This window comes from Kogia breviceps, chromosome 1 (genome assembly GCF_026419965.1).
Source record: "Kogia breviceps isolate mKogBre1 chromosome 1, mKogBre1 haplotype 1, whole genome shotgun sequence".
NCBI lineage: Eukaryota > Metazoa > Chordata > Mammalia > Artiodactyla > Physeteridae > Kogia > Kogia breviceps.
This window is the reverse complement of record NC_081310.1, coordinates 125,908,624-125,936,125: the sequence shown is the minus strand read 5'-3', so window position 1 is coordinate 125,936,125 and position 27,502 is coordinate 125,908,624. Positions and strand designations below refer to the sequence as shown.

Genomic DNA, 27,502 nt, shown 5'->3' with positions numbered 1-27,502 from the left:
CTTATGGGACAACATCAAGCAGATAAACACTCACATAGGGGTCCCAAAAGAAGAGAGAAAAGGGCAGAAAAATTATTTGAAGAAATAATGACTGAAAACTTCCGTAACCTGGGGAAGGAACCAGATACCCAGACCTAGGAAACCCAGAGAGTTCCAAATAAGATGAACTCAAAGAGACCCACACAAATGGGCATTATAATTAAAATGTTAAAAGTTAAAGACAAGGAGAGAATCTTAAAAACATCAGTACAAAAATAACTTGTTACCCACAAGGTAACCCGCATAAGACTATGAGCAGTATTAAACTTTTCAGTATAAACTTTGCAGGCCAAATAGAGTGGCGTAATACAGTCAAAGTGCTGAAAGAAAAAAACTAACAAGCAAGAATACTCTACCTAGCAAAATTATCATTCAGAATGATAATTGATAAGGAGAGAGAAAGAGTTTTTCAGACAAGGGAAAGCTAAGAAAGTTTATCATCACTAAATCAAATTCACATGAAATGTTAAAGGGACCTTTTTAAGCTAAAAAGAAAGGGTACTAATTACTAACATGAAAATATTAAAGAATAAATCTCAATAGAAAAGTAAATACATAGTAAAGTAGTGGATTAATGATTTATAAAGCTAGCATGAAGATTAAAAGACAAAAGTAATAAAAGAAAAATAATTATAACTAAAATAATTAGTTAAGGGAGACACAAAATAAAAAGATGGAAATTTGACATCCAAAACATAAAATGGGGAAGGACGTGCGAGAACACCAGAATCACAACTCACTGCTAACCAGTCATCTACAGGAAGTCACTGGAACTCACCAAAAAAGATAACCGACATCCAAAGACAAACGAGAAGCCACAATGAGACGGTAGGAGGGGCACAATCACAGTAAAGTCAAATCCCATAACTGCTGGGTGGGTGACTCACAAACTGGAGAACACTTATACCACAGAAGTCCACCCACTGGAGTGAAGGTTCTGAGCCCAACATCAGGCTTCCGAACCTCGGGGTCCAGCAACGGGAGGAGGAATTCCTAGAGAATCAGACTTTGAAGGCTAGCAGGATTTGATTGCAGGACTCTGACAGGACTCGGGGAAACAGTGACTCCACTCTTGGAGGGCACACACAAAGTAGTGTGCCTATCAGGAACCAGGGGAAGGAGCAGTGACCCCAGGGGAGACTGAACCAGACCTACCTGCTAGTGTTGGAGGGTCTCCTGCAGAGGTGGGGGGTGGCTGAGGCTCACCGTGAGGACAAGGACACTGGCAGCAGAAGTTCTAGGAAGTACTCCTTGGTGTGAGCCCTCCCAGGGTCCATCATTAGCCCCACCAAAGAGGCTTGGTAGGCTGCAGTGTTGGGTTGCCTCAGGCCAAACAACCAACAAGGAGGGAACCCATCCCCACCCATCAGCAGTCAAGCAGACTAAAGTTTTACTGAGCTCTGCCCACTACAGCAACAGCCAGCTCTACCCACCACCAGCCCCTCCCATCACAAAACTTGCACAAGCCTCTTAGGTCCACCAGAGGGCAGACAGCAGAAGCAAGAAGAACTACAATCCTGCAGCTTGTGGAACAAAAACCACATACACAGAAAGTCAGACAAGATGAAAAGGCAGAGGGCTATGTACCAGATGAAGGAACAAGATAAAACCCCAGAAAAACAACTAAATGAAGTGGAGCTAGGCAACATTCCAGAAAAAGAATTCAGAATAATGATAGTGAAGATGATCCAGGACCTTGGAAAAAGAATGGAGTCAAAGATCAAGAAAATGCAAGAAATATTTAACAAAGACCTAGAAGAATTAAAGAACAAACAAATGAAGATGAACAATATAACTGAAATGAAAACTATACTACAAGGAATCAATAGCAGAATAACTGAGGCAGAGGAATAGATAAGTGACCTGAAAGACAGAATGGTGGAATTCACTGCTGTGGAACACAATAAAGAAAAAAGAATGAGAAGAAATGAAGACAGTCTAAGAGACCTCTAGGACAAAATTAAACACAACAACATTCACATTATAGGGGTCCCAGAAGGAGAAGAGACAGAGAAAGGACCTGAGCAAATATTTCCAGAGATTATAGTCGAAAACTTCCTTAACATGGGAAAGGAAACAGCCACCCAACTCCAGGAAGCACACAGTGTCCTATACAGGATAAATCCAAGGAGAAACACGCTGAGACACATAGTACTCAAAATGGCAAAAATTAAAGACAAAGACAAATTATTGAAAGCAGCAAGGGAAAAATGACAAATAACATACAAGGGAACTCCTATAAGGTTAACAGCTGATTTCACAGCAGAAACTCTACAAGCCAGAAGGGAGTGGCATGATATACTTAAAGTGATGAAAGGGAAGTACCTACAACCAAGATTACTCTACCTGGCAACAATCTCATTCAGATTCGATGGAGAAATCAAAAGCTTTACAGACAAGCAAAAGCTAACAGAATTCTGCAGCACTGAACCAGCTCTAGAACAAAGGCAAAGGAATTTCTCTAAGTGGGAAACACAAGAGAAGAAAAGGACCTAGAAAAACAAACCCAAAACAATTAAGAAAATGTTCATAGGAACATTCATATCGATAATTACCTTAAACGTGGATGGATTAAATGCTCCAACCAAAAGACACAGGCTTGCCGAATGGATACAAAAACAAGACCCATATATATGCTGTCTACAAGAGATCCACTTCAGACTTAGGAACACATACAGACTGAAAGTGAGGGGATGGAAAAAGATACTCCATGCAAATAGAAATCAAAAGAAAGCTGGAGTAGCAATAGTCATATCAGATAAAATAGACTTTAAAATAAAGAATGTTACAAGAGACAAGAAAGGACATGACATAATGATCAAGGGATCAAACCAAGAAGAAGATATAACAATTATATATATATATGCAGCCAACATAGGAGCACCTCAATACATAAGGCAACTGCTAACAGCTATAAAATAGGAAATCGACAGTACACAATAATAGTGGGAGACTTTAACACCTCACTTACACCAATGGACAGATCATCCAAAGTGAAAATAAATAAGGAAACAGAAGCTTTAAATGACACAATAGACCAGATAGATTTAATTGATATTTATAGGACATTCCATCTAAAAACAGCATTTTATACTTTCTTCTCAAGTGTGCATGGAACATTCTCCAGGATAGATCACATCTTGGGCCACAAATCAAGCCTCAGTAAATTTAAGAAAATTGAAACCATATCAAGCATCTTTTCTGACCACAACTCTATGAGATTAGAAATGAATTACAGGGAAAAAAACATAAAAAACACAAATACATGGAGGCTAAACAATATGCTACTAAATAACCAAGAGATCACTGAAGAATTCAAAGAGGACATCAAAAAATACCTAGAGACAAATGACAATGGAAACATGGCAATCCAAAACCTATGGGATGCAGCAAAAGCAGTTCTAAGAGGAAAGTTTATAGCTATACAAGCCTACCTCAAGAAACAAGAGAAATCTCAAATAAACAATCTAAGGTTACACCTAAAGGAACTAGAGAAAGAAGCACAAACAAAACCCAAAGTTAGTAGAAGGAAAGAATTCATAAAGATCAGAGCAGAAATAAATGAAATAGAAACAAAGAAAACAATACCAAAGATCAATAAAACTAAAAGCTGGCTCTTTTGAGAAGATAAACAAAATTGATAAACCATTAGTGAGACTCATCAAGAAAAAGGGGGAGAGGATTCAAATCAATAAAATTAGAAAAGAAAAACAAGTTACAACAGGGACCGCAGAAATACAAAGCATTGGGCTTCCCTGGTGGCGCAGTGGTTGAGAGTCCACCTGCTGATGCAGGGGACACGGGTTCGTGCCCCGGTCCAGGAGGATCCCACTTGCCACGGAGCAGCTGGGCACGTGAGCCATCGCCACTGGGCCTGTGCGTCTGGAGCCTGTGCTCCGCAACGGGAGAGGCCACAACAGTGGCCGGTAACACACACACACACAGACACACACAGACACACACAGACACACATACACACACACACACACACACACACACACAAAAGGATACAGAAATATAAAGCATCCTAAGAGACTACTACCAGCAACTCTATGCCAATTAAATGGACAACCTGGAAGAAATGGAAAAATTCTTAGAAAGGTATAACATTACAAGACTGAACCAGGAAGAAACAGAAAATATGAACAGACCAATCACAAGTAATGAAATTGAAACTATGATTAAAAATCTTCCAACAAACAAAAGTCCAGGACCAGATGGCTTCACAAGTGAATTCTATCAAACATTTAGAGAAGAGCTAACACCCATCCTTCTCATAGTCTTCCCAAAAGTTGCAGAGTAAGGAACACTCCGAAACTCATTCTATGAGGCCAGAATCACCCTAATTTCAGAACAGACAAAGATACTACAAAATAAGAAAATTACAGACCAATAACACTGATGAATATAGATGCAAAAATCCTCAACAAAATACTAGCACACAGAATCCAACAACACATTAAAAGGATAGGATCATACACCATGATCAAGTGGGATTTATCTCAGCGATGCAAGGATTCTTCAATATACTCAAATTAATCAATGTGATACACCATATTAACAAATTGAAGAATAAAAACCATATGATCATCTCAATAGATGCAGAAAAAGCTTGTGACAAAATTCAACACCCATTTATGACAAAAACTCTCCAGAAAGTGGACATAGAGGGAACCTACCTCAACATAATAAAGGCCATATATGACAAACCCACAGCAAACATCATTCTCAATGGTGAAAAACTGAAAGCATTTCCTCTAAGATCAGGAACAAGACAAGGATGTCCACACTCACCACTATTATTCAACATAGTTTTGGAAGTCCTAGACATGGTAATCAGAGAAGAAAAAGAAATAAAAGGAATACAAATTGGAAAGAAGAAGTGAAACTGTCACTGTTTGCAGAAGACATGATACTGTACATAGAGAATCCTAAAGATGCCACCAGAAAACTACTAGAGCTAATCAATGAATTTGGTAAAGTTGCAGGTTACAAAATTAACGCGCAAAAATCTCTTGCATTCCTATAGACTAATGATGAAAAATCTGAAAGAGAAATTAAGGAAACACTCCCATTTACTGTTGCAACAAAAAGAATAAAATACCTAGGAATAAACCTGCTTAGGGAGACAGACCTGTATGCAGAAAACTATAAGACACTGATGAAAAAAAATGAAATACGACACCAACAGAAGGAGAGACATACCACGTTCTTGGATTAGAGGAATCAATATTGTGAAAATTACTATACTACCCAAAGCAATCTACAGATTCAATGCAATCCCTATCAAATTACCAATGGCATTTTTTACAGAAGTAGAACAAAATATCTTAAAATTTGTATGGAGACACAAAAGACCCCGAATAGCCAAAGCAGTCTTGAGGGAAAAAAGCAGAGCTGGAGGACTCAGACTCCTTGACTTCAGACTATACTACAAAGCTACAGTAATTAAGACAATATGGTACTGGCACAAAAACAGAAATATACATCAATGGAACAAGATAGAAAGCCCAGAGATAAACCCACACACCTATGGCCAACTAATCTATGAAAAAGGACGCAAGGATATACAATGGAGAAAAGACAGTCTCTTCAATAAGTGGTACTGGGAAAACTGGACGGCTACATGTAAAAGAGTAAAATGAGAACACTCCCAAACACCATACACAAAAATAAACTCAAAATGGATTAGAGGCCTCAATGTAAGAGTGGACACTATAAAAGTCTTAGAGGAAAACATAGGAAGAACACTCTTTGACATAAATCACAGCAAGATCTCTTTTGATCCACCTCCTAGAGTAATAGAAATAAAAACAAAAATAAACTAATGGAACCTAATGAAACTGCAAAGCTTTTGCACAGCAAAGGAAACTATAAACAAGACAAAAAGACTACCCTCAGAATGGGAGAAAATACTTGCAAACAAATCCACGGACAAAGGATTAATCTCCAAAATATATAAACAGCTCATGCAGCTCAATATTAAAAAAACAAACAACCCAATCCAAAAATGGGCAGAAGACCTAAATAGACATTTCTCCAAAGAAGACATACAGATGGCCAACAAGCACATGAAAAGCTACTCAACATCACTAATTATTAGAGAAATGCAAATCAAAACTATGAGGTATCACCTCACACAAGTTAGAATGGGCATGATAAGAATATCTACAAGCAACAAATGCTGGATAGGGTGTGGAGAAAGGCGAACCCTCTTGCAGTGTTGGTGGGAATGTAAATTGATACAGCCACTATGGAGCACAGTATGGAGGTTCCTTAAAAAACTAAAAACAGAATTACCATATGATCCAGCAATCCCACTACTAGGCATATACCTAGAGAAAACCATAATTCAAAAGGATACATGCACCCCAATGTTCATTGCAGCACTATTTACAATAGCCAAGTCATGGAAGCAACCTGAATGCCCATCGACAGATGAATGGATAAAGAGGATGTGGTACATATATACAATGGAATATTACACAGCCATAAGAAAGAACGAAATTGGGTCATTTGCTGAGACGTGGATGGATCTAAAGACTGTCATACAGAGTGAAGTAAGTTATAAAGAGAAAAACAAATATCATATATTAACGCATATCTGTGGAACCTAGAAAAATGGTACAGATAAACCGGTCTGCAGAGCAGAGATTGAGACACAGATGTAGAGAACAAACATAAGGACACCAAGGGGGGAAAGCGGCGGTGGGGTGAGGGGGGTGGTGTGATGAATTGGGTGATTGGGATTGACATGTATACACTGATGTGTATAAAACTGATGACTAACAAGAACCTGCTGTATAAAGAAATAAATAATTTTTAAATGATAGAGAAAAAGAAAGAACAGAATTCTGAGATACTTTGAAGTGGTAAGGAAGGGAAAATGGCAGATCTCAAACTGAATAGCCTATCTTCTCAGGGAAGTAAGAGATAAGAAAATCTATTGAAATTAACATGAGGTGTCTTAAAGTCCATGAGGAATAGAAATGACTACGCAAGAAACTGAATAGGATATCTGTAAGATATGACTCAAGTAGTTCTTATTTTTGAAAAAAGTTGAAAGATTGTTAAAATGATAATTATTGACACTGTGTGATGGAATATGGGAATTTATTATACTGTTCTCACTAAGTATGTGTATGATTGAAAATTTCATAATAAAATGTTTAAAGTTTAAAAAAACATAAAATGGGGAAACAGTAGAGTAAAAATGGAGAACTTTAGATGCAATCAAATTTAAGTTACTGACTTAAGAAAGACTGTTATAGGTATAAATTGTTATGTGTAAGCCTCATGATAACCACAGAGCAAAATCATATAGTAGATACACAAAAGAGATAGAGAAAGAAATATAAGTATACCAATAAAAACTCATCAAACCACAAAAGAAGAGAGCAAGAGAAGAAGAAAGGAACAGAGAAGAACTACAAAACAACCAGAAAACAATTAACAAAATGGCAGTAAGTACATACCTTTCAATAATTTCTTTAAATGTAAATTACTTAATTCTCCAATCAAAAGACATACAGTGGATAAATGGTTTAAAAAAAAAAAAAACAAGACTCATACATGCTGCCTAGAAGAGACTCACTTCAGATGTCAGGACACACACAGCCTGAAAGTGAAAAGATGAAAAAAGATATTCTGTGAAGATGAAAACCAAAGAAAGAGTAGCATACTTATATCAGACAAAATAGACTTTAAAACAAAGACTATAATAAGAGACAAAGAAGAGCATTACATAATGATAAAGAAGTCAATCCAAAAAGAAGATACATTTGTAAACATTTATGCACCCAACATAGGAGCACCAAAATATATAAAGCAAATATGACTAGACCTAAAGAGAAAAAAAGACTGCAGTACAATGGTAGGGGACTTTAATACCCCATTTACATGAATGGATAGATCATCCAGACTGAAAATTTAAAAACATCAGCCTTAAATAACATGTTAGACCAGATGAACATAACAGACATACAGAACGTTCCACCCTGAAACAATACACATTCTTCTCAAGTGCACATGGAAGATTCTCCATGATAGATCATATGTTAGAGCACAAAACAAATCTTAAACTTAAGATTGAAATCATATCAAGCATTTTTCCCAACCACAATAATATACTAGAAATGAATTACAAGAAGAAAACTAGAAAATCACAAATATGTGGAGATTAAACAACATGCTACTTAACTACAAATGGGTCAACAAAGAAATCAAAGGGAACATTAAAAATACCTTGAGACAAATGAAAATAGAAATATAGCATTCCCAAATCTATGGGATGCAGCAAAAGCAGTTCTAAGAAGTAAGTTCATAGTGATACAGGCCTATCTCAAGAACAAGAAAAATCTCAAATAAACACTCCATCTTTACACGTAAAGGAACCAGAAAAAGAAGAACAAATGAAGCACAAAGTTAGTAAAAAGAAAGAAATAACAAACACTAGAGCAGAAATAAATAAAATAGAGACTAAAAAGACAATAGAAAAGATCAATGAACCTAAGAGCTGGTTCTTTGAAAATATAAAATTCACAAACCTTTAGCTAGACTCACCAAGCAAAAGAGAGGACTCAATAAAAAAAATCAGAAATGAAAGAAGAGCTACTACAACTGATATCACAGAAATACACAGGATCATAAAAGAGCACTATGAACAATTATAAGCCAACAAATTTGACAACCTAGAAGAAATGGCTACATTCCTAGAAACATGCAACCTACCAATACTGAATCAGGAAGAAACAGAAAATCTGAACTGACTAATTACTAGAAGGAGATTAAATCAGTAATCAAAAACCTCACAACAAGGATACCACAAGAAAAGAAAATTAGAAGCCAATATACCTAGTGAACACAGATGCAAAAATCTTCAATATAATCTCAGCAAACTGAGTTCAACAATATATTAAAAAGATCATATACCATGACCAAGTGGGATTTATCCAGGAATGCAAGGATGGTTCAATATCCACAAATCAATCAATGTGATATACCACATTAACAAAATGAAGGGATGAAGGGTAAAAATCATATGATTGGGGAGCGAGAAGATGGCGGAAAAGTAAGACACGGGGATCACCTTCCTCCTCACAGGTACATCAGAAATACATCTACACGCGGAACTTCTCCTACAGAACACCCACCGAACACTGGCAGAAGACCTCAGACCTCCCAAAAGGCAAGAAATTCCCCATGTACCTGGGTAGGGCAAAAGAAAAAAGAATAAACAGAGACAAAAGAATAGGGACGGGACCTGCACCAGTGGGAGGGAGCCGTGAAGGAGGAAAGGTTCCCACACACTAGGAGCCCCTTTGCGGGCGGAGACTGCAGGTGGCAGAGGGGGAAGCTTCGGAGCTGCGGAGGAGAGCGCAGCAACAGGGTGGGGAGGGCAAAGCGGAGAGATTCCGCAGAGGATCGGTGCCGACCAGCACTCACCAGCCTGAGAGGCTTGTCTGCTCACCGCCGGGGTGGGCGGGGCTGGGAACTGAGCCTCGAGCTTCCATCGGATCCCATGGAAAGGTCTGGAGTTGGCAGAATGAAAACAGCCTGAAGGGATTAGTGCACCACGGCTAGCCGGGAGGGAGTCCAGTTGAAGTCTGGAGCTGCCAAAGAGGCAAGAGACCTTTTCTTCCCTCTTTGCCTCCTGGTGTGTGAGGAGAGGGGTTTAAGCGCGCCACTTAAAGGAGCTCCAGAAACGGGCGAGACAAGAGACTTTTTCTTGACTCTTCACTTCCTGGGGCGCGAGGAGAGGGGATTAAGGGCACCTCGTAAAGGAGATCCAGAAATGGGCGTGAGTCGCGGCTGTCAGCACGGACAAAAGAGACGGGTGTGGGACGCTAGGGTTGATACTGCCGCCACCAAGAGTACTGTGTGCGAGCGCAAGTCACTCTCCACACCGCCCCTCCCGGGAGCCTGTGCAGCCCGCCACTGCCGGGATCCCGGGATCCAGGGACAGCTTCCCCGGGAAAACGCACGGTGCGCCTCGGGCCGGTGCAGTGTCACGCCGGCCTCTGACGTCGCAGGCTCGCCCCGCATCCGTGCCCCTCCCTCCACCCCGGCCTGAGTGAGCCAGAGACCACGAATCAGCTGCTCCTTTAACCCCGTCCTGTCTGAGCGAAGGGCAGATGCCCTCGGACGACCTATGCGCAGAGGTGGGGCCAAGTCCAAAGCTGAACCCCAGGAGCTGTGCGAACAAAGAGAGAGGGAGGTCTCTCCCAGCAGCCGCAGAAGCAGTGGATTAAAGCTCCACAGTCAACTTGAAGTGCCCTGCATCTGTGGAAAACCTGAATAGACAGCGAAATATCCCAAGTTGAGGAGGTGGACTTTGGGAGCAAGATATACTATTATTTTCCCCTTTTTTCTTTTTGTGAGTGTGTATGTGTGTGCTGCTGTGTGAGATTTTGTCTGTATAGCTTTGTTTTCATCATTTGTCCTAGGGTTAGACCAACCCTTTTTTGGGTTTTTTTTTTTTTTTTTTTTCTGTAATAGAAATTTTTCTTCTTAATAATTATTTTTTATTTTAATAACTATATTTTATCCTACTTTATTTTGTTTTCTCCCTTTCTTTCTTCCTTTCTTCCCTCCTTTCTTTCCTACTTCCCTCCTTCCTTCCTTCCTTGCTCCCTTCCTTCCTTCCTTTCTTCCTTCCTCCCTTCCTTTCTTCCTCCCTCCCTTCCTTTCTTCCTTCCTTCCTTCCCTCCCTTCCTCCTTCCTTCCTTTCTTTCCTTTCTATTTTTTTCTCCCCTTTATTTTGAGCTGTGTGGATTAAAGGCTCTTTGCACTCCAGCCAGGTGTCAAGGCTGTGTCTCTGAGGTGGGAGAACCAACCTCAGGACACTGGTCCACAAAAGACCTCCCAGCTCCACATAATATCAAATGGTGAAAATCTCCCAGAGATCTCCGTCTCAACACCAAGACCCAGCTTCACTCAAGGACCAGCAATGAACAATGCTGGATGCCCTATGCCCAACAAAGAGCAAGACAGGTCTACAGCCCCATCCATTAGCAGAGAGGCTGCCTAAAATCACAATAAGGTGACCGACATCCCCATACACAACATCAGACGTGGACCTGCCCACCAGAAAGACAAGATCCAGCCTCATCCACCAGAACAGAGGCACTAGTCCCCCCAACCAGGAAACCTGCTCAACCCACTGAACCAACCTCAGCCACTGGGTAGAGCCACCAAAAACAGAGGGAACTACGAACCTGCAGCCTGCAAAAAGGAGACCCCAAACACAGTAAGATAAGCAAAATGAGAAGAAAGAAAAACACAGCAGATGAAGGAGCAAGATAAAAACACACCAGACCTAAAAAATGAAGAGCTAATAGCCAGTCTACCTAAAAAAGAATTCAGAATAATGATAGTAAAGATGATTCAAAATCTTGGAAATAGAATAGACAAATTGCAAGAAACAGCTAACAAGGAGCTAGAAGAAATAAAGAGGAAGCAAGTAACTATGAGCAACACAATAAATGAAATGAAAAATACTCTAGATGGGATCAATAGCAGAATAACTGAGGCAGAAGGACGGATAAGTGACCTGGAAGATAAAATATTGGAAATAACTACTGCAGAGCAGAATAAAGAAAAAAGAATGAAAAGAACTGAGGACAGTCTCAGAGACCTCTGGGACAACATTAAATGCACCAACATTTGAATTATAGGGGTCCCAGAAGAAGAAGAGGAAAAGAAAGGGACTGAGAAAATATTTGAAGAGATTATAGTTGAAAACTTCCCTAATATAGGAAAGGAAATAGTCAATCAAGTCCAGGAAGCACAAAGAATCCCATACAGGATAAACCCAAGGATAAACACGCCAAGATACATCAAACTGTCAAAAATTAAATACAAAGAAAACATATTAAAAGCAGCAAGGGAAAAACAACAAGTAACACACAAGGGAATCCCCATAAGGTTAACATCTGATCTTTCAGCAGAAACTCTACAAGCCAGAAGGGAGTGGCAGGACATATTTAAAGTGACGAAGGAAAAAAACCTACAACCAAGATTACTCTACCCAGCAAGGATCTCATTCAGATTTGATGGAGAAATTAAAACCTTTACAGACAAGCAAAAGATGAGAGAGTTCAGCACCACCAAACCAGCTTTACAACAAATGCTAAAGGAACTTCTCTAAGCAAGAAACACAAGAGAAGGAAAAGACCTACAAAAACAACCCGAAACAATTAAGTAAATGGTAATAGGAACACACATATCAATAATTACCTTAAATGTAAATGGATTAAATGCTCCCACCAAAAGACACAGACTGGCTGAATGGATACAAAAACAGGATCCATATATATGCTGTCTACAAGAGACCCACTTCAGACCTAGGGACGCTTACAGACTGAAAGTGATGGAATAGGGATGGAAAAAGATATTCCATGCAAATGGAAATCAGAGGAAAGCTGGAGTAGCAATTCTCATATCAGACAAAATAGACTTTAAAATAAAAACTATTACAAGAGACAAAGAAGGACACTACATAATGATCAAGGGATCGATCCATGAAGAACATATAACAATTGTAAATATTTATGCACCCAACATAGGCGCACCTCAATACATAAGGCAAATACTAACAGCCTTAAAAGGGGAAATCGACAGTAACACAATTATAGTAGGGGACTTTAACACCCCACTATCACCAATGGACAGATCATCCAAAATGAAAATAAATAAGGAAACACAAGCTTTAAATGATACATTACACAAGATGGATTTACTTGATATTTATAGGACATTCCACCCAAAAACAACAGAATACACATTTTTCTCAAGTGCTCATGGAACATTCTCCAGGATAGATCATATCTTGGGTCACAAATCTAGCCTTGGCAAATTTAAGAAAATTGAAATCGTATCAAGTATCTTTTCTGACCACAACGCTATGAGACTAGATATCAATTACAGGAAAAGATCTGTAAAAAATACAAACACATGGAGGCTAAACAATAGACTACTTAATAACGAAGTGATCACTGAAGAAATCAAAGAGGAAATCAAAAAGTACTTAGAAACAAATGACAATGGAGACACAACGACCCAAAACCTATGGGATACAGCAAAAGCAGTTCTAAGAGGGAAGTTTATAGCAGTACAATCCTACCTTAAGAAACAGGAAACATCTCGAATTAACAACCTAACTTTGCACCTAAAGCAATTAGAGAAGGAAGAACAAAAAAACCCCAAATTTAGCAGAAGGAAAGAAATCATAAAGATCAGATCAGAAATAAATGAAAAAAAAATGAAGGAAACAATAGCAAAGATCAAGAAAAGTAAAAGCTGGTTCTTTGAGAAGATAAATAAATTTGATAAACCATTAGCCAGACACATCAAGAAAAAAAGGGAGAGGACTCAAATCAATAGAATTAGAAATGAAAAAGGAGATGTAACAATTGACACTGCAGAAATACAAAAGATTATTAGAGATTACTACAAGTAACTCTATGCCTATAAAATGGACAACCTGGAAGAAATGGACAATTTCTTAGAAATGCACAAGCTGCCGAGACTGAACCAGGAAGAAATAGAAAATATGAACAGACCAATCACAAGCACTGAAATTGAAACTGTGATTAAAAATCTTCCAACAAACAAAAGCCCAGGAGCAGATGGCTTCACAGGCGAATTCTATCAGACATTTAGAGAAGAGCTAACACCTATCCTTCTCAAACTCTTCCAAAAGATAGCAGAGGGAGGAACACTCCCAAACTCATTCTATGAGGCCACCATCACCCTGATACCAAAACTAGACAAAGACGTAACAAAGAAAGAAAACTACAGGCCAATATCACTGATGAACATAGATGCAAAAATCCTCAACAAAATATTAGCAAACAGAATCCAACAGCACATTAAAAGGATCATACACCATGATCAAGTGGGATTTATTCCAGGAATGCAAGGATTCTTCAATATAAGCAAATCAATCAACGTGATACACCACAGCAACAAACTGAAGGAGAAAAACCATATGATCATCTCAATAGATACAGAGAAAGCTTTTGAAAAAATTCAACACCCATTTATGATAAAAACCCTGCAGAAAGTAGGCATAGAGGGAACTTTCCTCAACATAATAAAGGCCATATATGACAAACCCACAGCCAGCATTGTTCTCAATGGTGAAAAACTGAAACCATTTCCACTAAGATCAGGAACAAGACAAGGTTGCCCACTCTCACCACTCTTATTCAACCTAGTTTTGGAAGTTCTAGCCACAGTAATCAGAGAAAAAAAAGAAATAAAAGGAATCCAAATAGCAAAAGAAGAAGTAAAGCTGTCACTGTTTGCAGATGACATGATACTATACATAGAGAATACTAAGGATGCTACCAGAAAACTACTAGAACTAATCAATGAATTTGGTAAAGTAGCAGGATACAAAATTAATGCACAGAAATCTCTGGCATTCTTATACACTAATGATGAGAAATCTGAGAGTGAAATTAAGAAAACACTCCCAGTTACCATTGCAACAAAAAGAATAAAATATCTAGGAATAAACCTACCTAAGGAGACAAGAGACTTGTATGCAGAAAACTATAAGACACTGATGAAAGAAATTAAAGATGATACAAATAGGTGGAGAAAGATACCATGTTCTTGGATTGGAAGAATCAACATTGTGAAAATGACTCTACTACCCAAAGCAATCTACAGATTCAATGCGATCCCTATCAAATTACCACTGGCATTTTTTACAGAACTAGAACAAAAAATTTCACAATTTGTATGGAAACACAAAAGACCCCGAATAGCCAAAGCAATATTGAGAACAAAAAATGGAGCTGGAGGAATCAAGCTCCCTGACTTCAGACTATACTACAAGGCCACAGTAATCAAGACAGTATGGTACTGGCACAAAAACAGAAATATAGATCAATGGAACAGGATAGAAATCCCAGAGATAAACCCATACACATATGGTCACCTTATCTTTGATAAAGGAGGGAAGGATATACAGTGGAGAAAAGACAGCCTCTTCAATAAGTGGTGCTGGGAAAACTGGACAGCTACCTGTAAAAGTATGAAATTAGAATACTCTCTAACACCACACACAAAAATAAACTCAAAATGGGTTAAAGACCTAAATGTAAGGCCAGACACTATCAAACTCTTAGAGGAAAACATAGGCAGAACACTCTATGACATAAATCACAGCAAGATCCTTTTTGACCCATCTCCTAGAGAAATTGAAATAAAAACAAAAATAAACAAATGGGATCTAATGAAACTTAAAAGCTTTTGCACAGCAAAGGATACCATAAACAAGACCAAAAGGCAACCCTCAGAATGGGAGAAAATATTTGCAAATGAAGCAACTGACAACAGATTAATATCCAAAATTTATAAGCAACTCAGGCAGCTCAATAACAGAAAAACAAACAACCCAATCCAAAAATGGGCAGAAGAACTAAATAGACATTTCTCCAAAGAAGATATACAGATTGCCAACAAACACATGAAAGAATGCTCAACATCATTAATCATTAGAGAAATGCAAATCAAAACTACAATGAGATATCATCTCACACAGGTCAGATTGGCCATCATCAAAAACTCTAGAAACAATAAATGCTGGAGAGGGTGTAGAGAAAAGTGAACACTCTTGCACTGCTGGTGGGAATGTAAATTGATACAGCCACTATGGAGAAGAGTATGGAGGTTCCTTAAAAAACTAAAAATCGAACTACCATACGACCCAGCAATCCCATTACTGGGCATATACCCTGAGAAAACCGTAATTCAAAAAGAGTCATGTACCAAAATGTTCATTGCAGCTCTATTTATGATAGCCAGGACATGGAAGCAACCTAAGTGTCCATCAACAGATGAATGGATAAAGAAGATGTGGCACATATATACAATGGAATATTACTCAGCCATAAAAAGAAATGAAACTGAGTTATTTGTAATGAGGTGGATAGACCTGGAGTTTGTCATACAGAGTGAAGTAAGTCAGAAGGAGAAAAACAAATACCGTATGCTAACACATATATATGGTATCTAAGGAAAAAAAACGTCATGAAGAGATTAGTGGTAGGACGGGAATAAAACACAGACCTACTAGAGCATGGACTTGAGGATATGGGGAGGGGGAAGGGTAAGCGGTGACGATGTGAGAGAGTGGCAGGGACATATACACACTACCAAATGTAAATTAGATAGCTAGTGGGAAGCTGCTGCATAGCACAGGGAGTTCACCTCTGTGCTTCGTGACCACCTAGAGGCGTGGGATAGGAAGGGTGGGAGGGAGGGTGATGCAAGAGGGAAGAGATATGGGAACATATGTATATGTATAACTGATTCACTTTGTTGTAAAGGAGAAACTAACACACTATTGTAAAACAGTTATACTCGAATAAAGATGTTTAAAAAAATCATATGATCATCTCAATAGATGCAGAGAAAGCATTTGACAATATCCAACACTCATTTCTGATTTAAAAAAACCTCAACACAACAAAGGCCATATATGAGAAGCCCACAGCTAACATACTCAAAGATAAAAAGCTAAAAGCATTTCCCTTAAGATCAGGAACAAGACAAGGATGCCAACTCTTTCCACTTTATTCAACATAGTATTAGAAGTTCTAGCCAGAGAAATTTGGCAAAAAGGGAGAAATAAAAGGCATCCAAGTTAGAAAGGAAGAAGGAAACTATCACTATTTGCAAATCACATGATACAGAAAACCCTAAAGACTCCACCAAAACAAATTGTTAGAACTAATAAATAAAGTCAGTAAAGTTGCATGATACAAAATCAATATACAAAAATCTGTTGTGTTTATATGCAGTAATAATGAACTATCAGAAAGAGAAATGAAGAAAGCATCAAAAATTACAAAATTCCTAGGGACAAATTTAATCAAGGAGGTGAAAGACCTGTATATTTAAAACTACAAAACATTAGTGGAAAAAATTGAAGGAACAAATAAATGGAAAGATATGTCATGCTCATGAATTGGAAGAATCAATATTATTAAAATGTCCATTCTACCCAAAGCAATCTACAGATTCAACACAATCCCTATCAAAATTCCAATGGCATTTTTCACATAAATAGAACAAACAATCCTAAAATGTGTATAGAACCATAAAAGACCCTGAATAGCGAAAGCAATCTTGAGAAAGAAGAACAAAGCTAGGGGCATCATGCTCCCTGATTTGAAACTATAGTACAGGGCTAAAATAAATTTTTAAGTGTAGTATTGGCATAAAAACAGACACATAAATCAATAAAACAGAACAGACCACCCAGAAATAAATCTACATTTATATGGTCAATTTATGACAAAGGAAGCAAGAATATACAATGGAGAAAAGACTCTCTTTCAATAAATGGTATTGGGAAAACTGGACAGTCACATGCAAAAGAATGAAATTGGACCATTATCTTACACTACATACAAAAATTTACTCAAAATCGATTAAAGACTTGAACATAAGACCATAGGTGGTAAGTTCTTTGAGGTAAGTCTTGGAGATTTTTTAATTTTTAAAAATTTAAAAATTTTTTAACTTTATTTTTTAACATCTTTATTGGAGTATAATTGCTTTACAATGTTGTGTTAGTTTCTGCTTTATAATCAGCTGTACATATACATATATCCCCATATCTCCTCCCTCTTGTGTCTCCCTCCCACCCTCCCTATCCCACCCCTCTAAGTGGACACAAAGCACTGAGCTGATCTCCCTGTGCTATGCGGCTGCTTCCCACTAGCTATCTATTTTACATTTGGTAGTGTATATATGTCCATGCCACTCTCTCATTTCATCCCAGCTTACCCTTTCTCCTCCCCGTGTCCTCAAGTCCATTCTCTACGTCTGCGTCTTTACTCCTGTCTTGCCCCTAGGGTCTCCAGAACCTTTTTTTTTTTTAGATTCCATATATATGTGTAGCGTACAGTGTTTGTTTTTCTCTTTCTGACTTACTTCATTCTATGACAGTCTCTAGGTCCATCTACCTCACTACCAGTCTCTAGGTCCATCCACCTCACTACAAATAACTCAATTTCATTTCTTTTTATGGTTGAATAATATTCCATTGTATATATATCTTCTTTATCCATTCATCTGTCGATGGACACTTAGGTTGCTTCCATGTCCTGGCTATTGTAAATAGAGCTGCAATGAACACTGTGGTACATGACTCTTTGAATCATCAAAAAATCTACAAACAATAAATGCTGGAGAGGGTGTGGAGAAAAGGGAACCCTCTTGCACTGTTGGTGGGAATGTAAACTGATACAGCCACTATGGAGAACAGTATTAAGGTTCCTTAAAAAACTAAAAATAGAACTACCATATGACCCAGCAATCCCACTACTGGGCATATACTCAGAGATTTTTTAAAAATCTGACACCAAAAGCAAAAGCAACAAAAGCAAAAATAAACAAGTGGAACTACATAAAACTAAAAATCATTTGCACAGCAAAGGAAAGCACCACACCAACAACATGAAAAGGCAACCTACTGAGTGGGAGAAAATATTTTCAAGTAACATATCTGATGAGGGATTAATATCTAAAATATATAAAGAATTCATACTACTCAATAGCAAAAAACAAAAAAAGAAAATCCAATTTTTTAAATGGGCTAAAGATCTGAATAGACATTTTTTCAAAGAAGACATACAGATAGCCATCAGGTACATGAAAAGATGCTCAACATCACTGATCATCAGGTAAATTCAAATCAAAATCACAGTGAAATATTACCTCACACATATCAGAATGGCTATTATCAAAAAGACAGCAAATAACAGGTATTGGTGAGGATGTGGAAAAAAGGGACATGCACTGTTAGTGGGAATGTAAATTGGTGCAGTCACTATGGAAAGCAGTAAGGAGATTCCTCAAAAAATTAAAAATAGAATTACCATATGACCTAGCAATTCCACCTCTCAGTATTTATTCGAAGAAAACAAAAACACTAACTCAAAAAGATATCTGCACCCCCATGTTCATTACAGCATTATTTACCATAGCCAAGATACAGAATCAACCTAAGTGTCCATCAATGGATGAAAGGATAAAGAAAATGTGGTATATATACACAATGGACTATTATGTAGCCATAAAAAGAATGAAATCTTGCCATTGCAACAACATGGATGGATCTTTTTTTGTTTTGTTTGTTTTTTTTGCGGTATGCGGGCCTCTCACTGTTGTGGCCTCTCCCGTTGCGGAGCACAGGCTCCGGACGCGCAGGCCTAGCGGCCATGGCTCACGGGGTTAGTCGCTCCGCGGCATGTGGGATCTTCCCGGACCAGGGCACGAACCCGTGTCTCCTGCATCGGCAGGCGGATTTTCAACCACTGCGCCACCAGGGAAGCCCACATGGATGGATCTTGAGGGTATTATGCTAAGTGAAGTAAGTCAGACAAAGACAAATAGTATATGATCTCACTTATATGTGGAATCTAACAGAAATAAAAACAAAAGAAACTAGCTCATAGATACAAAGAACGGATTGGTGGTGCCAGAGGGGGAAGGGGACAAGAATAAACAGGTGACGGGAGTCAAAATATATAAACCTTCAGCGATAAACACATCCTGGGGATGTAATATACAGTCTGGTGACTATAGTTACTAATGCTGTATTCAATATTTGAAAATTGCTAAGAGAGTAGATCTTAGAAATTCTCATCACAAGAAAAAAAAAATTTTTAACTATGTAAGATGACTAATGTTAACTACAATAATCGTGGTGATCATTTCACAATGCATACAAATAGCGAATCTTTACATTGTACACTTAAAACTAATATAATGTTAAATGTCAATTATACCTCAATTTTTTAAAAAAGAGGATAAAGACAAGAAACAGTTCAGAGGAAAAAAACTGCCAGGACTCAATCAATCAGACATGGGAAATAAGAGGAAATAATCAAAGGGGATCAGATTTCTAGCTTAGGTGACTTGGTGCATATAATTCAACTTAAAGTTATAGGAAACCCAAAAAGAAAAGTAACTTTCAGAAAGAGTAAACTACAACAGGCTCAGCACTGGAAATACTGAATCTGTAGTTGGAAATTCAGGTTGGGGAGGAGGAGTCACAAAAGAACTGTATGCAGCTTTATTTGATTACTTTATTCATTTAACAAGAGTATTTGAGAATCCACTACGTTGCCAGGAATGTAGACCATAAAAATATAAAAATGAACAAGAAATGGTTGCTGCCCAGAAGATGAGAAACATAATGTATCTGTAGGCAGAGGGTAGAGACTGGCAGACCAAGTTCTCAGAGGATGATATGTACATTCTCAACCTTGGCCACACATTAGAATCACCTGTGGGAACTTCTGACCACCTGAATACCCAGTCCATGCTCTGGAACTGTTATCTAGGCATCAGTGGATGCTTAAACTCTCCAGGTGATGCCAATATGCAGCCAAGATTAAGAAAGCAGTAGCTCTAATCAGAAGAGAACACCTAGGACAGTTCCTTTGAAATATTTGGCAGTATTTGGGGGAGGAGTGTGGAGAAGGATAAGAGGTAGAAATAAGAGAATTTTATTGAAGGAGCTCCCTCCATTTAGCTTGATGATTCATAGTTTCTCTGCAGAGAAAAAGTATTGAAGGCTAAAAATAAGAGTGTATGAGAATAAGGCAGGCATCTTAGGAGAGTGGCAAAATTTTGCAGTAGGCTCTGCAGAGTGTGTGAAAAAGAGTTAATTAGGAAGAAGCAGAAGCATTTTAGGTAGTTATAAAGGTTCAATGGAAGTTAGCAATCATGCATTGATACGAACATCCATCTACAAGGTTGTACAATTCTCCCTAATGATGCTTGGCAGTTTGAAAGCACGCACAGAGAAAACATTCAACCAGGAAGGTAGACTGATAGGTCAGAAGAATAAAGGAACTGAGAGTACTGGTGAAAGTTAAAAATAGGACAAATAAAAACAAGGCATGGGATTGCAGGCCTTGATGATGATGAGAACACACTCAAATGAGTAAAGAAGTTAGAGATCAAAGGAGGGGGAATTTTGGTCAAAACGAAGTTTCCAAATCCAAGATTTCAAGATAGCAGAGTACAGGGTGAGTATGGCAATGGATACCTAATCACTCTTGCTACCTGTCTTTTCCCCTCTCCAACCCATTATCCACACTGCCCCAAACCTGATATTTCTAAGTTGAAAGTGTGATCATCTCTCCCCACCCTCATGCCTCAATCTGGCAGATGAACTCCATCAAAAGCCAGCTCAAGACAGGGAGATCAGCTCAGTGCTTTGTGACCACCTACAGGGGTGGGATAGGGAGGGTGGGAGGGAGGGAGACACAAGAGGGAAGAGATATGGGGACATATGTATATGTATAACTGATTCACTTTGTTATAAAGCAGAAACTAACACACCATTGTAAAGTAATTATACTCCAATAAAGATGTTAAAAAAAAAAAGCCAGCTCAAGAAGTCTTATCACCTCCCCTATTCTGATAAATACCCACCTCCTCTACACTTTCTCACCCTTGCCCAATATTAAACAAGCTTTTTACAGGTACTGTTCACACACTGCTTTACAAGTTTGTTTCCCCTACTAGATTCTGAGTTCCCTGAAAGCTGGAACCAAGTATTATCATCTTTTAATCCATATTTCAACAATCTTCCTGATAAATGCAGCAAGTAGAAGTATCAATTCTGGCATTTCTGTTTGCTTATGCTTGTATCAACACTTTTAATGATGATTTATTGGGGGAAAACTCTTTAGGCTACCTGTCCATTACTGTGAAGTTTTATTTAGGTAAAACTAGATAGATAATATAATCTACAAAGACATAGAACCAGTCACAATGTATTATGTAACCATATGCTGAAGCACATAATCAAAGTAAAGTACTAATTTCAACTCTTCCAAGTTGTGGAATTCCAACTCTTCCCTTAGGATACTTCATGTTTGTTTGTTTGTGATGTGTGTCTATCTGATAAACACAAGGTGGGGACACCAGTGTCAATCTGTATTTTTAAAAAATTAATGAAACAAACTTTTCTATTTATTAGATAAAAGTAAACACAAGCCAAACTTCTAATATATCTTTATGTGCCCCAGTGTATCATCTTGCACACCCATGAAGTATACATACTTCCACTTTCGATGTCATTGGTCTAAACATAAGGTAATGAACACTTTGTCAGCCACTACAAAAAAAAAAAAAACATTAAAATATATACTACCTAAAATGTCATTTTTATAAAAATGTTGTTTATTTTTTAAGCTAAAAACTTTGGGAATAATTTCAGATATTCAGCACTTTATATGAACTTTAAAAGATTGCTCTCCTAATACCTTGAACTATTGGCGTAAGAAGTTAGTATGGCAGACAGAAAAATAAAGCATTAAAAGGTGATTTGGAACACTTAAAGAAAGACCAAGCCTCCAAATTAAAATTCAGGTTACTAGGTACAGGCTGGAGGTGAACATTTAAGAGCACTCTGGACTCCCCTAGACATTTTATCATACTTATGACTACTTATTCAATTTCTGTTTTATGGGATTAGTTATAAACTCCCATGAGAGCAAGTGCTATCTGTCTTGTTGCCTATATTCCCAGTCATAAGAACAATGCCATGTGGCACACAGATGTTCAAAAAATATTTACTAAATGAATGAATGAAAGAATTAAGTAGTATAACTGAAGTTTCAATTAAGAAACTAATCAAAGAAAACAACAACAATAAATAAGTACTAAACATTAAGCTTAAGGAATACTTAAAGTCATCAGAAGTGCCAGCAAAATAGAATGAGAAAGTCCAGGAGGTAGCAGGGAAACCAGGAAACAATAAGGCCCTGGAAAGAGGTGTGTTGTGGGAAGGAACTGTGTAGAGTCACTGTAGAAGTCTGAGAAAAGGCCGTTTGATTTATCAGGAAGATAACTGGCAACCTCAGGAATGCTGTTTAGGTATAGTTACAGAAGTGGAAATCAACTGCATGGAACTAGGCAGGAAATTCTAAGATGGTAAGGATGGTAAGGAAATAGAGACAACACACTAGTCTATGAATTTGTCAGTGAAACAAAAGAATCAGTATTATAGCTATAGAGGGCTCAACAGGAACAAGTGAAGATTTTTTTTCAAATCAGGAGATCTACAAGTTTGAGGAAGAGGACTCTAATGGTGAAGGTGTTGTGTTCCTTTTGTAGAAACAGACATAGATTATGACAAATATACTTGTGAAAACAGACATCTGGAGAGAGATAAAATGTTTTCCACATAAAAATCTAAAATGTACAGTAAAGAACAAGATTCCTGATTACATATTTCTTTTTCCATATTTCTGGAAAAATGAGAAGAAAGATAGATGGAGTTGACTCTTTCTTTCGTAGTTACCTTGGAAAGAAGTGGTTGCTTCTGTCACCACCACAAAGAACACAAATATTTATGTTATCTGCTGTTCCTTATAATACCCTTAGGAACTAATCTTTGGGCCTTTAACATAGCTCCTACTGCTGTGACCACTGTTTCAGTACAACACTGAAGCATGAATGTGAGCTCATTTCATTGCCTGCCTCGCCTGCATTTTTCCAGTCCTATTGTAACACAAAAGCACAGAGACACAAAATACATAGAGCTTTTTTTTACTCTTGAAATACTAATGTCTCTCCCTCCGTTCTTGCACCTGTTTTAAATTAGTTCAAGCATAGGCTGTATCCTGAAGACTGCTTTAGAAGCCATTCGGAATTACCGGGTTTTGAACAGATTTCACATCATATTCTCATTAGTCATTAAAAGTCACATCATATTTTCATTAGTTATTAAAATTCGCCTCGTTGAATAGTTAAGGGTTATTCTATCTCACTCACCATCTTATACGTTCTTCACCCGGCACTTGGAGTCCTGGGCACCGTATTTCGCACCAAGTATGCACCTAGTGTTGATCTTGTAATCCAGCACGTTAGGCAGTCACGAAATCCTTGTGGCAGCAAACAGAAACAGAACTGGAGCAGGGGGATGGGGGTGTCTCTGAAGGTTGTCGAGTAACCGAACTGAGAGCTTCCTGAGGGCAGGGACAGTCTTGTTCAGCATGGTATCTCCAGCACGATTCAATCCTGGTACACGGCAGATAATAATGCTGAATGAATGAACGACAGGCTCGGTGGGGACATTAAATTCGACCATATTCTGCAAACGTTCGCCAAGTGCCATCCAGGCGTCAGGGAGCAGCGGGGCGCGGGTGCTACAAGATGACAGGGAGCTGGTGGTTCTAATTTCACAGATACTGTAATCTTATGCTACAACTTCCATATTTTCACTTAAAACAAAAAGGGGAGATTTGGGTTGTCTCTGCTCTTGGTTCTCAGGGGCTCAATTGCAAACACGCAGCGCCTCAGCCGCAGAGCGGCGCGCACCTGACATCGAACACGACCCTCCCCGAGGCGGAACTGGCCAAGCTCCCGGCGCGCCCCGCGGCGATCCTGAAGGGGTCGCTGTTCCCGCGATAACCTCTACAAAGGCTCCGCCCCACAGCCCGCGCTCTCTTCCTCCGTTGGGGACCCGGCCTTTCACGGCCGGGTTTCCCGGTCGTCCTCTACAGGCCCACCGCGGACCCTGCCGATGTTAGTGGCGGCACTCCCGGCGGGACAGGCCCTGTATCTCGGCCGCCGCCGCCGCCGCCTGGGCTCGCGGCCGGCTCCGAGGCGTTAGTTCTCTCCCCTCGCCCCACCCTCTCTCTCCCCCTTCACGGAAACGACAGCTGCGGCGGCGGGACTGGCGCCGCCTCCCTCCACCTACCACGTCTGCCCCCGCCACTCGCCCGGCGCCCCAGCCCAGCCGCGGCGCCTCAGCCTCCCCGCTAGGTCAGCCGGCAGCTCCGCCCGGCTGCCTCCCAGGATGAACATCATGGACTTCAACGTGAAGAAGCTGGCGGCCGACGCGGGCACCTTCCTCAGTCGTGCAGTGCAGGTACCGCGGCGGGAAAAAGGGGTGGCGACTCCCGAAGGAGCCAGGGAGGGTTCACCCGAGGCGGCCGCGCCCTCCGCACCCGGCTTAGCCGACCGCCCGGCGGGCCTACTGCGGCCGGAGGCCCGGGTGATGGGCGCGGCCTGGTGCCCCTCTGGGCCCGGCGGCCGTTTTCCTCCCCGCTCCTGCCCAACCGCCGCTCCTGGGGAAGCGAGGCGGAGTGGGGTCGGGGCCCGGAGCTTCCTCCCTCCTCTGGAGGTCGCCTTGATTTTGGCTTCGGGCCGAGGCACAGCACCACCCGCCTTTCTGACCTCACGACGCCGGTGCTCGTGTGACCTCCCTCCCGGGGCTGGCGGAGGCCTTGCGAGTCCGCGGCGTAACAGACCGTTCTTGAACCACCCCCACCCTTTCATTTCGTCTCTCTCACTCTCCTCGCCGAGTCCTAGAAGGAAGTTTCCTTTCCCTGCCCCTCAACCCAGAGAGCTGCCAGCACAGTTCCCTGCAGTCCTCTTTCACCCCGAGAGGACGGTCCCTGGGCTTGGCAGTCCGCGGGAGAAATGGAGATCGCCAGTTGGCATCCAGACTTTTTGCCAGGGCCACTGAGTTTGGGGGGTTCCCACTCATTTTCGAAACGGGAAGTACTGACGGTAGGGCTGTGCGAGAGAAAGGGAAGATTCATGTTGTGCTTATAGTCACAGGGACATTTTTCAAATACACTTTAAAGGGAAAAGCTGACCGTCTCGCGGTATTCAGAAATCAAGGAAGTGTCAGTACTAGGGAACTTGGACAGTTTTCTACAGTCATAACCCACATTATGCCAACTCAGTTAAATCTACGAACAGATGTAAATTTCACCACAACATGGGTTGTAAACAGTCTGGTGTTTAAGTTGATGACATAGTCATAGTAGCAACAACATTCTCTTTTGTAAAGAGAAAAGAAAAATAGTTTTCTAATATAACATACCAAATTGATACTGAAATAAATCATTTGTATTGCATCACTGCTTTCCTTATCTCCTTTACCCCGGTTTTATTGGCATAGTTGATGTTACATTGCACTATTTTTGGCAAAGAATCATAGAACTAGAGCAAGATAATGGCTGCCTATATTGTGAGCTTTGGTGTTGTTTTAGTGCCGAGTCCATGTGATTCTAGATGCTTAATGCAGATTTGACACGAAGTAATGCCACTCTTTTAAATACAGCTAGAGGGACTTACCTGGTGGTTAAGACTCCTGGCTTCCACTGCAGGGGTTAGATCCCTGGTGGGGGAACTAAGATCCCGCATGCCACGCGGTGGGGCCATAAGTAAATAAATAAAAATAAATACATACAAACATCTAGATATGTTTTCAAGGTGCATAATCTGCACTGCTTAAATAGGACACATATATTACAAATTGATTTAAATAATTGATAGACTTGATTTAAAAAATCTGACAAAGATGTCAAGATGTACTTCCCAAATGAATTTCAATTACTCATTGTTTCAAATTCTCTAGGAAAAAGTTTTAAAATTATAATCTGTTAGTTATCAAATAATTTTCAGTCTTAAATACTTAAGTGCCTACTCCATGTCTGTGTGTCACTACAATTTTGGACACTAGTGATACAAAAGTGAATAAAATCAACACAATGCCCTCCTGAAGCTTACTAACAGGATAAGACAAACTAGTAAATACATCAAGTGGTGATGGAGAAGACGGCCAAAAGGGATAGGTTAAGGGCAGGGGTGATGGTTGTTGCCATGTTGTATAGACATGATGGTAAGGGCAAGCCTTTCTAATAGGATCAAATTCAAAAAGACTTCAAGGAAGTGACAGTTCCCAGGTTTTTTTGGAGGAAAAGCATTTTAGGCAGAGGCGACAAGTGCAGAATCTGAGGTTGCAGGGGTGCTAGGGAGACCAGTTAGGGAGCTGTGGCCATAGGACAGGCAAAAGGTCTTATGACTTAAATAATCATAGCATAGCAGGGGAGGTTCAGAATCTAACCAGTATTGCATGTCATAGTAGCTCTGGAGTATGAGAGAAAGATGAGTCAAGGATGACTCTGAGGTTTTGGCTTGAGCCATTTACTAAGGGAAAAATTTCAGGATGAACAGGCTCTTTAATGTGACTTTTTATATTAAGTCTGTATCTGTTAGAGGTACATTTTGAAATATTTATGTATAAACTATATCATGTCTGAGAATTGTTTTAAAATATTTTAGAAGAAATAAAGATGGGTAGTTGAAACAGCATTAGCAGAAGGTTGATACTTGCTGATGCTGGGTTATGGGTTCATGAGGTTTTATTATACTATTATACTTTTGTTTATGTTTGACATTTTCCACAATTTTTTAAAGTATGTTTATTTGTTTTATTTTAGTTTTGGCTGCATTGGGTCTTCGTTGCTGCGCTCGGGCTTTCTCTAGTTGCAGCGAGCAGGAGCTTCTCATTGCAGTGGCTTCTCTTGTTGCGGAGCACGGACTCTAGACATGCAGACTTAAGTAGTTGTGGCATGAGGGCTCCGTAGTTGTGGCTCACAGGCAGTAGTTGTGGCGCACA

The 27,502-nt window shown here is 39.5% G+C and overlaps 2 protein-coding genes across 25 annotated transcripts in view; one reads left to right on the top strand and one right to left on the bottom strand.

The window, feature by feature from the left end:
• The window catches only part of ODF2L (outer dense fiber of sperm tails 2 like), a 339,482-nt gene extending 314,160 nt beyond the window's left edge, over positions 1–25,322 (bottom strand). For 16 of the 17 annotated variants that reach the window (XM_067043246.1, XM_067043192.1, XM_067043195.1 and 13 more), the window contains exon 1: positions 23,860–24,725. The gene's annotated coding sequence lies outside the window, so the exon portion shown is untranslated. Of the gene's footprint in view, positions 1–23,859; positions 24,726–25,266 lie in introns of those variants that run through there. The other variant, XM_067043211.1, reaches the window with a different exon arrangement.
• SH3GLB1 (SH3 domain containing GRB2 like, endophilin B1) overlaps positions 24,509–27,502 on the top strand; it is a 38,727-nt gene continuing 35,733 nt past the window's right edge. For 4 of the 8 annotated variants that reach the window (XM_067043307.1, XM_067043288.1, XM_059061585.2 and 1 more), the window contains exon 1: positions 24,518–24,958. In XM_067043307.1, the coding sequence (XP_066899408.1) occupies positions 24,887–24,958 (72 nt within the window). In that variant the 5' untranslated portion in view covers positions 24,518–24,886. Of the gene's footprint in view, positions 24,959–27,502 lie in introns of all 8 variants that reach the window. The other 4 variants (XM_059061601.2, XM_059061576.2, XM_067043320.1 and 1 more) reach the window with 2 other exon arrangements.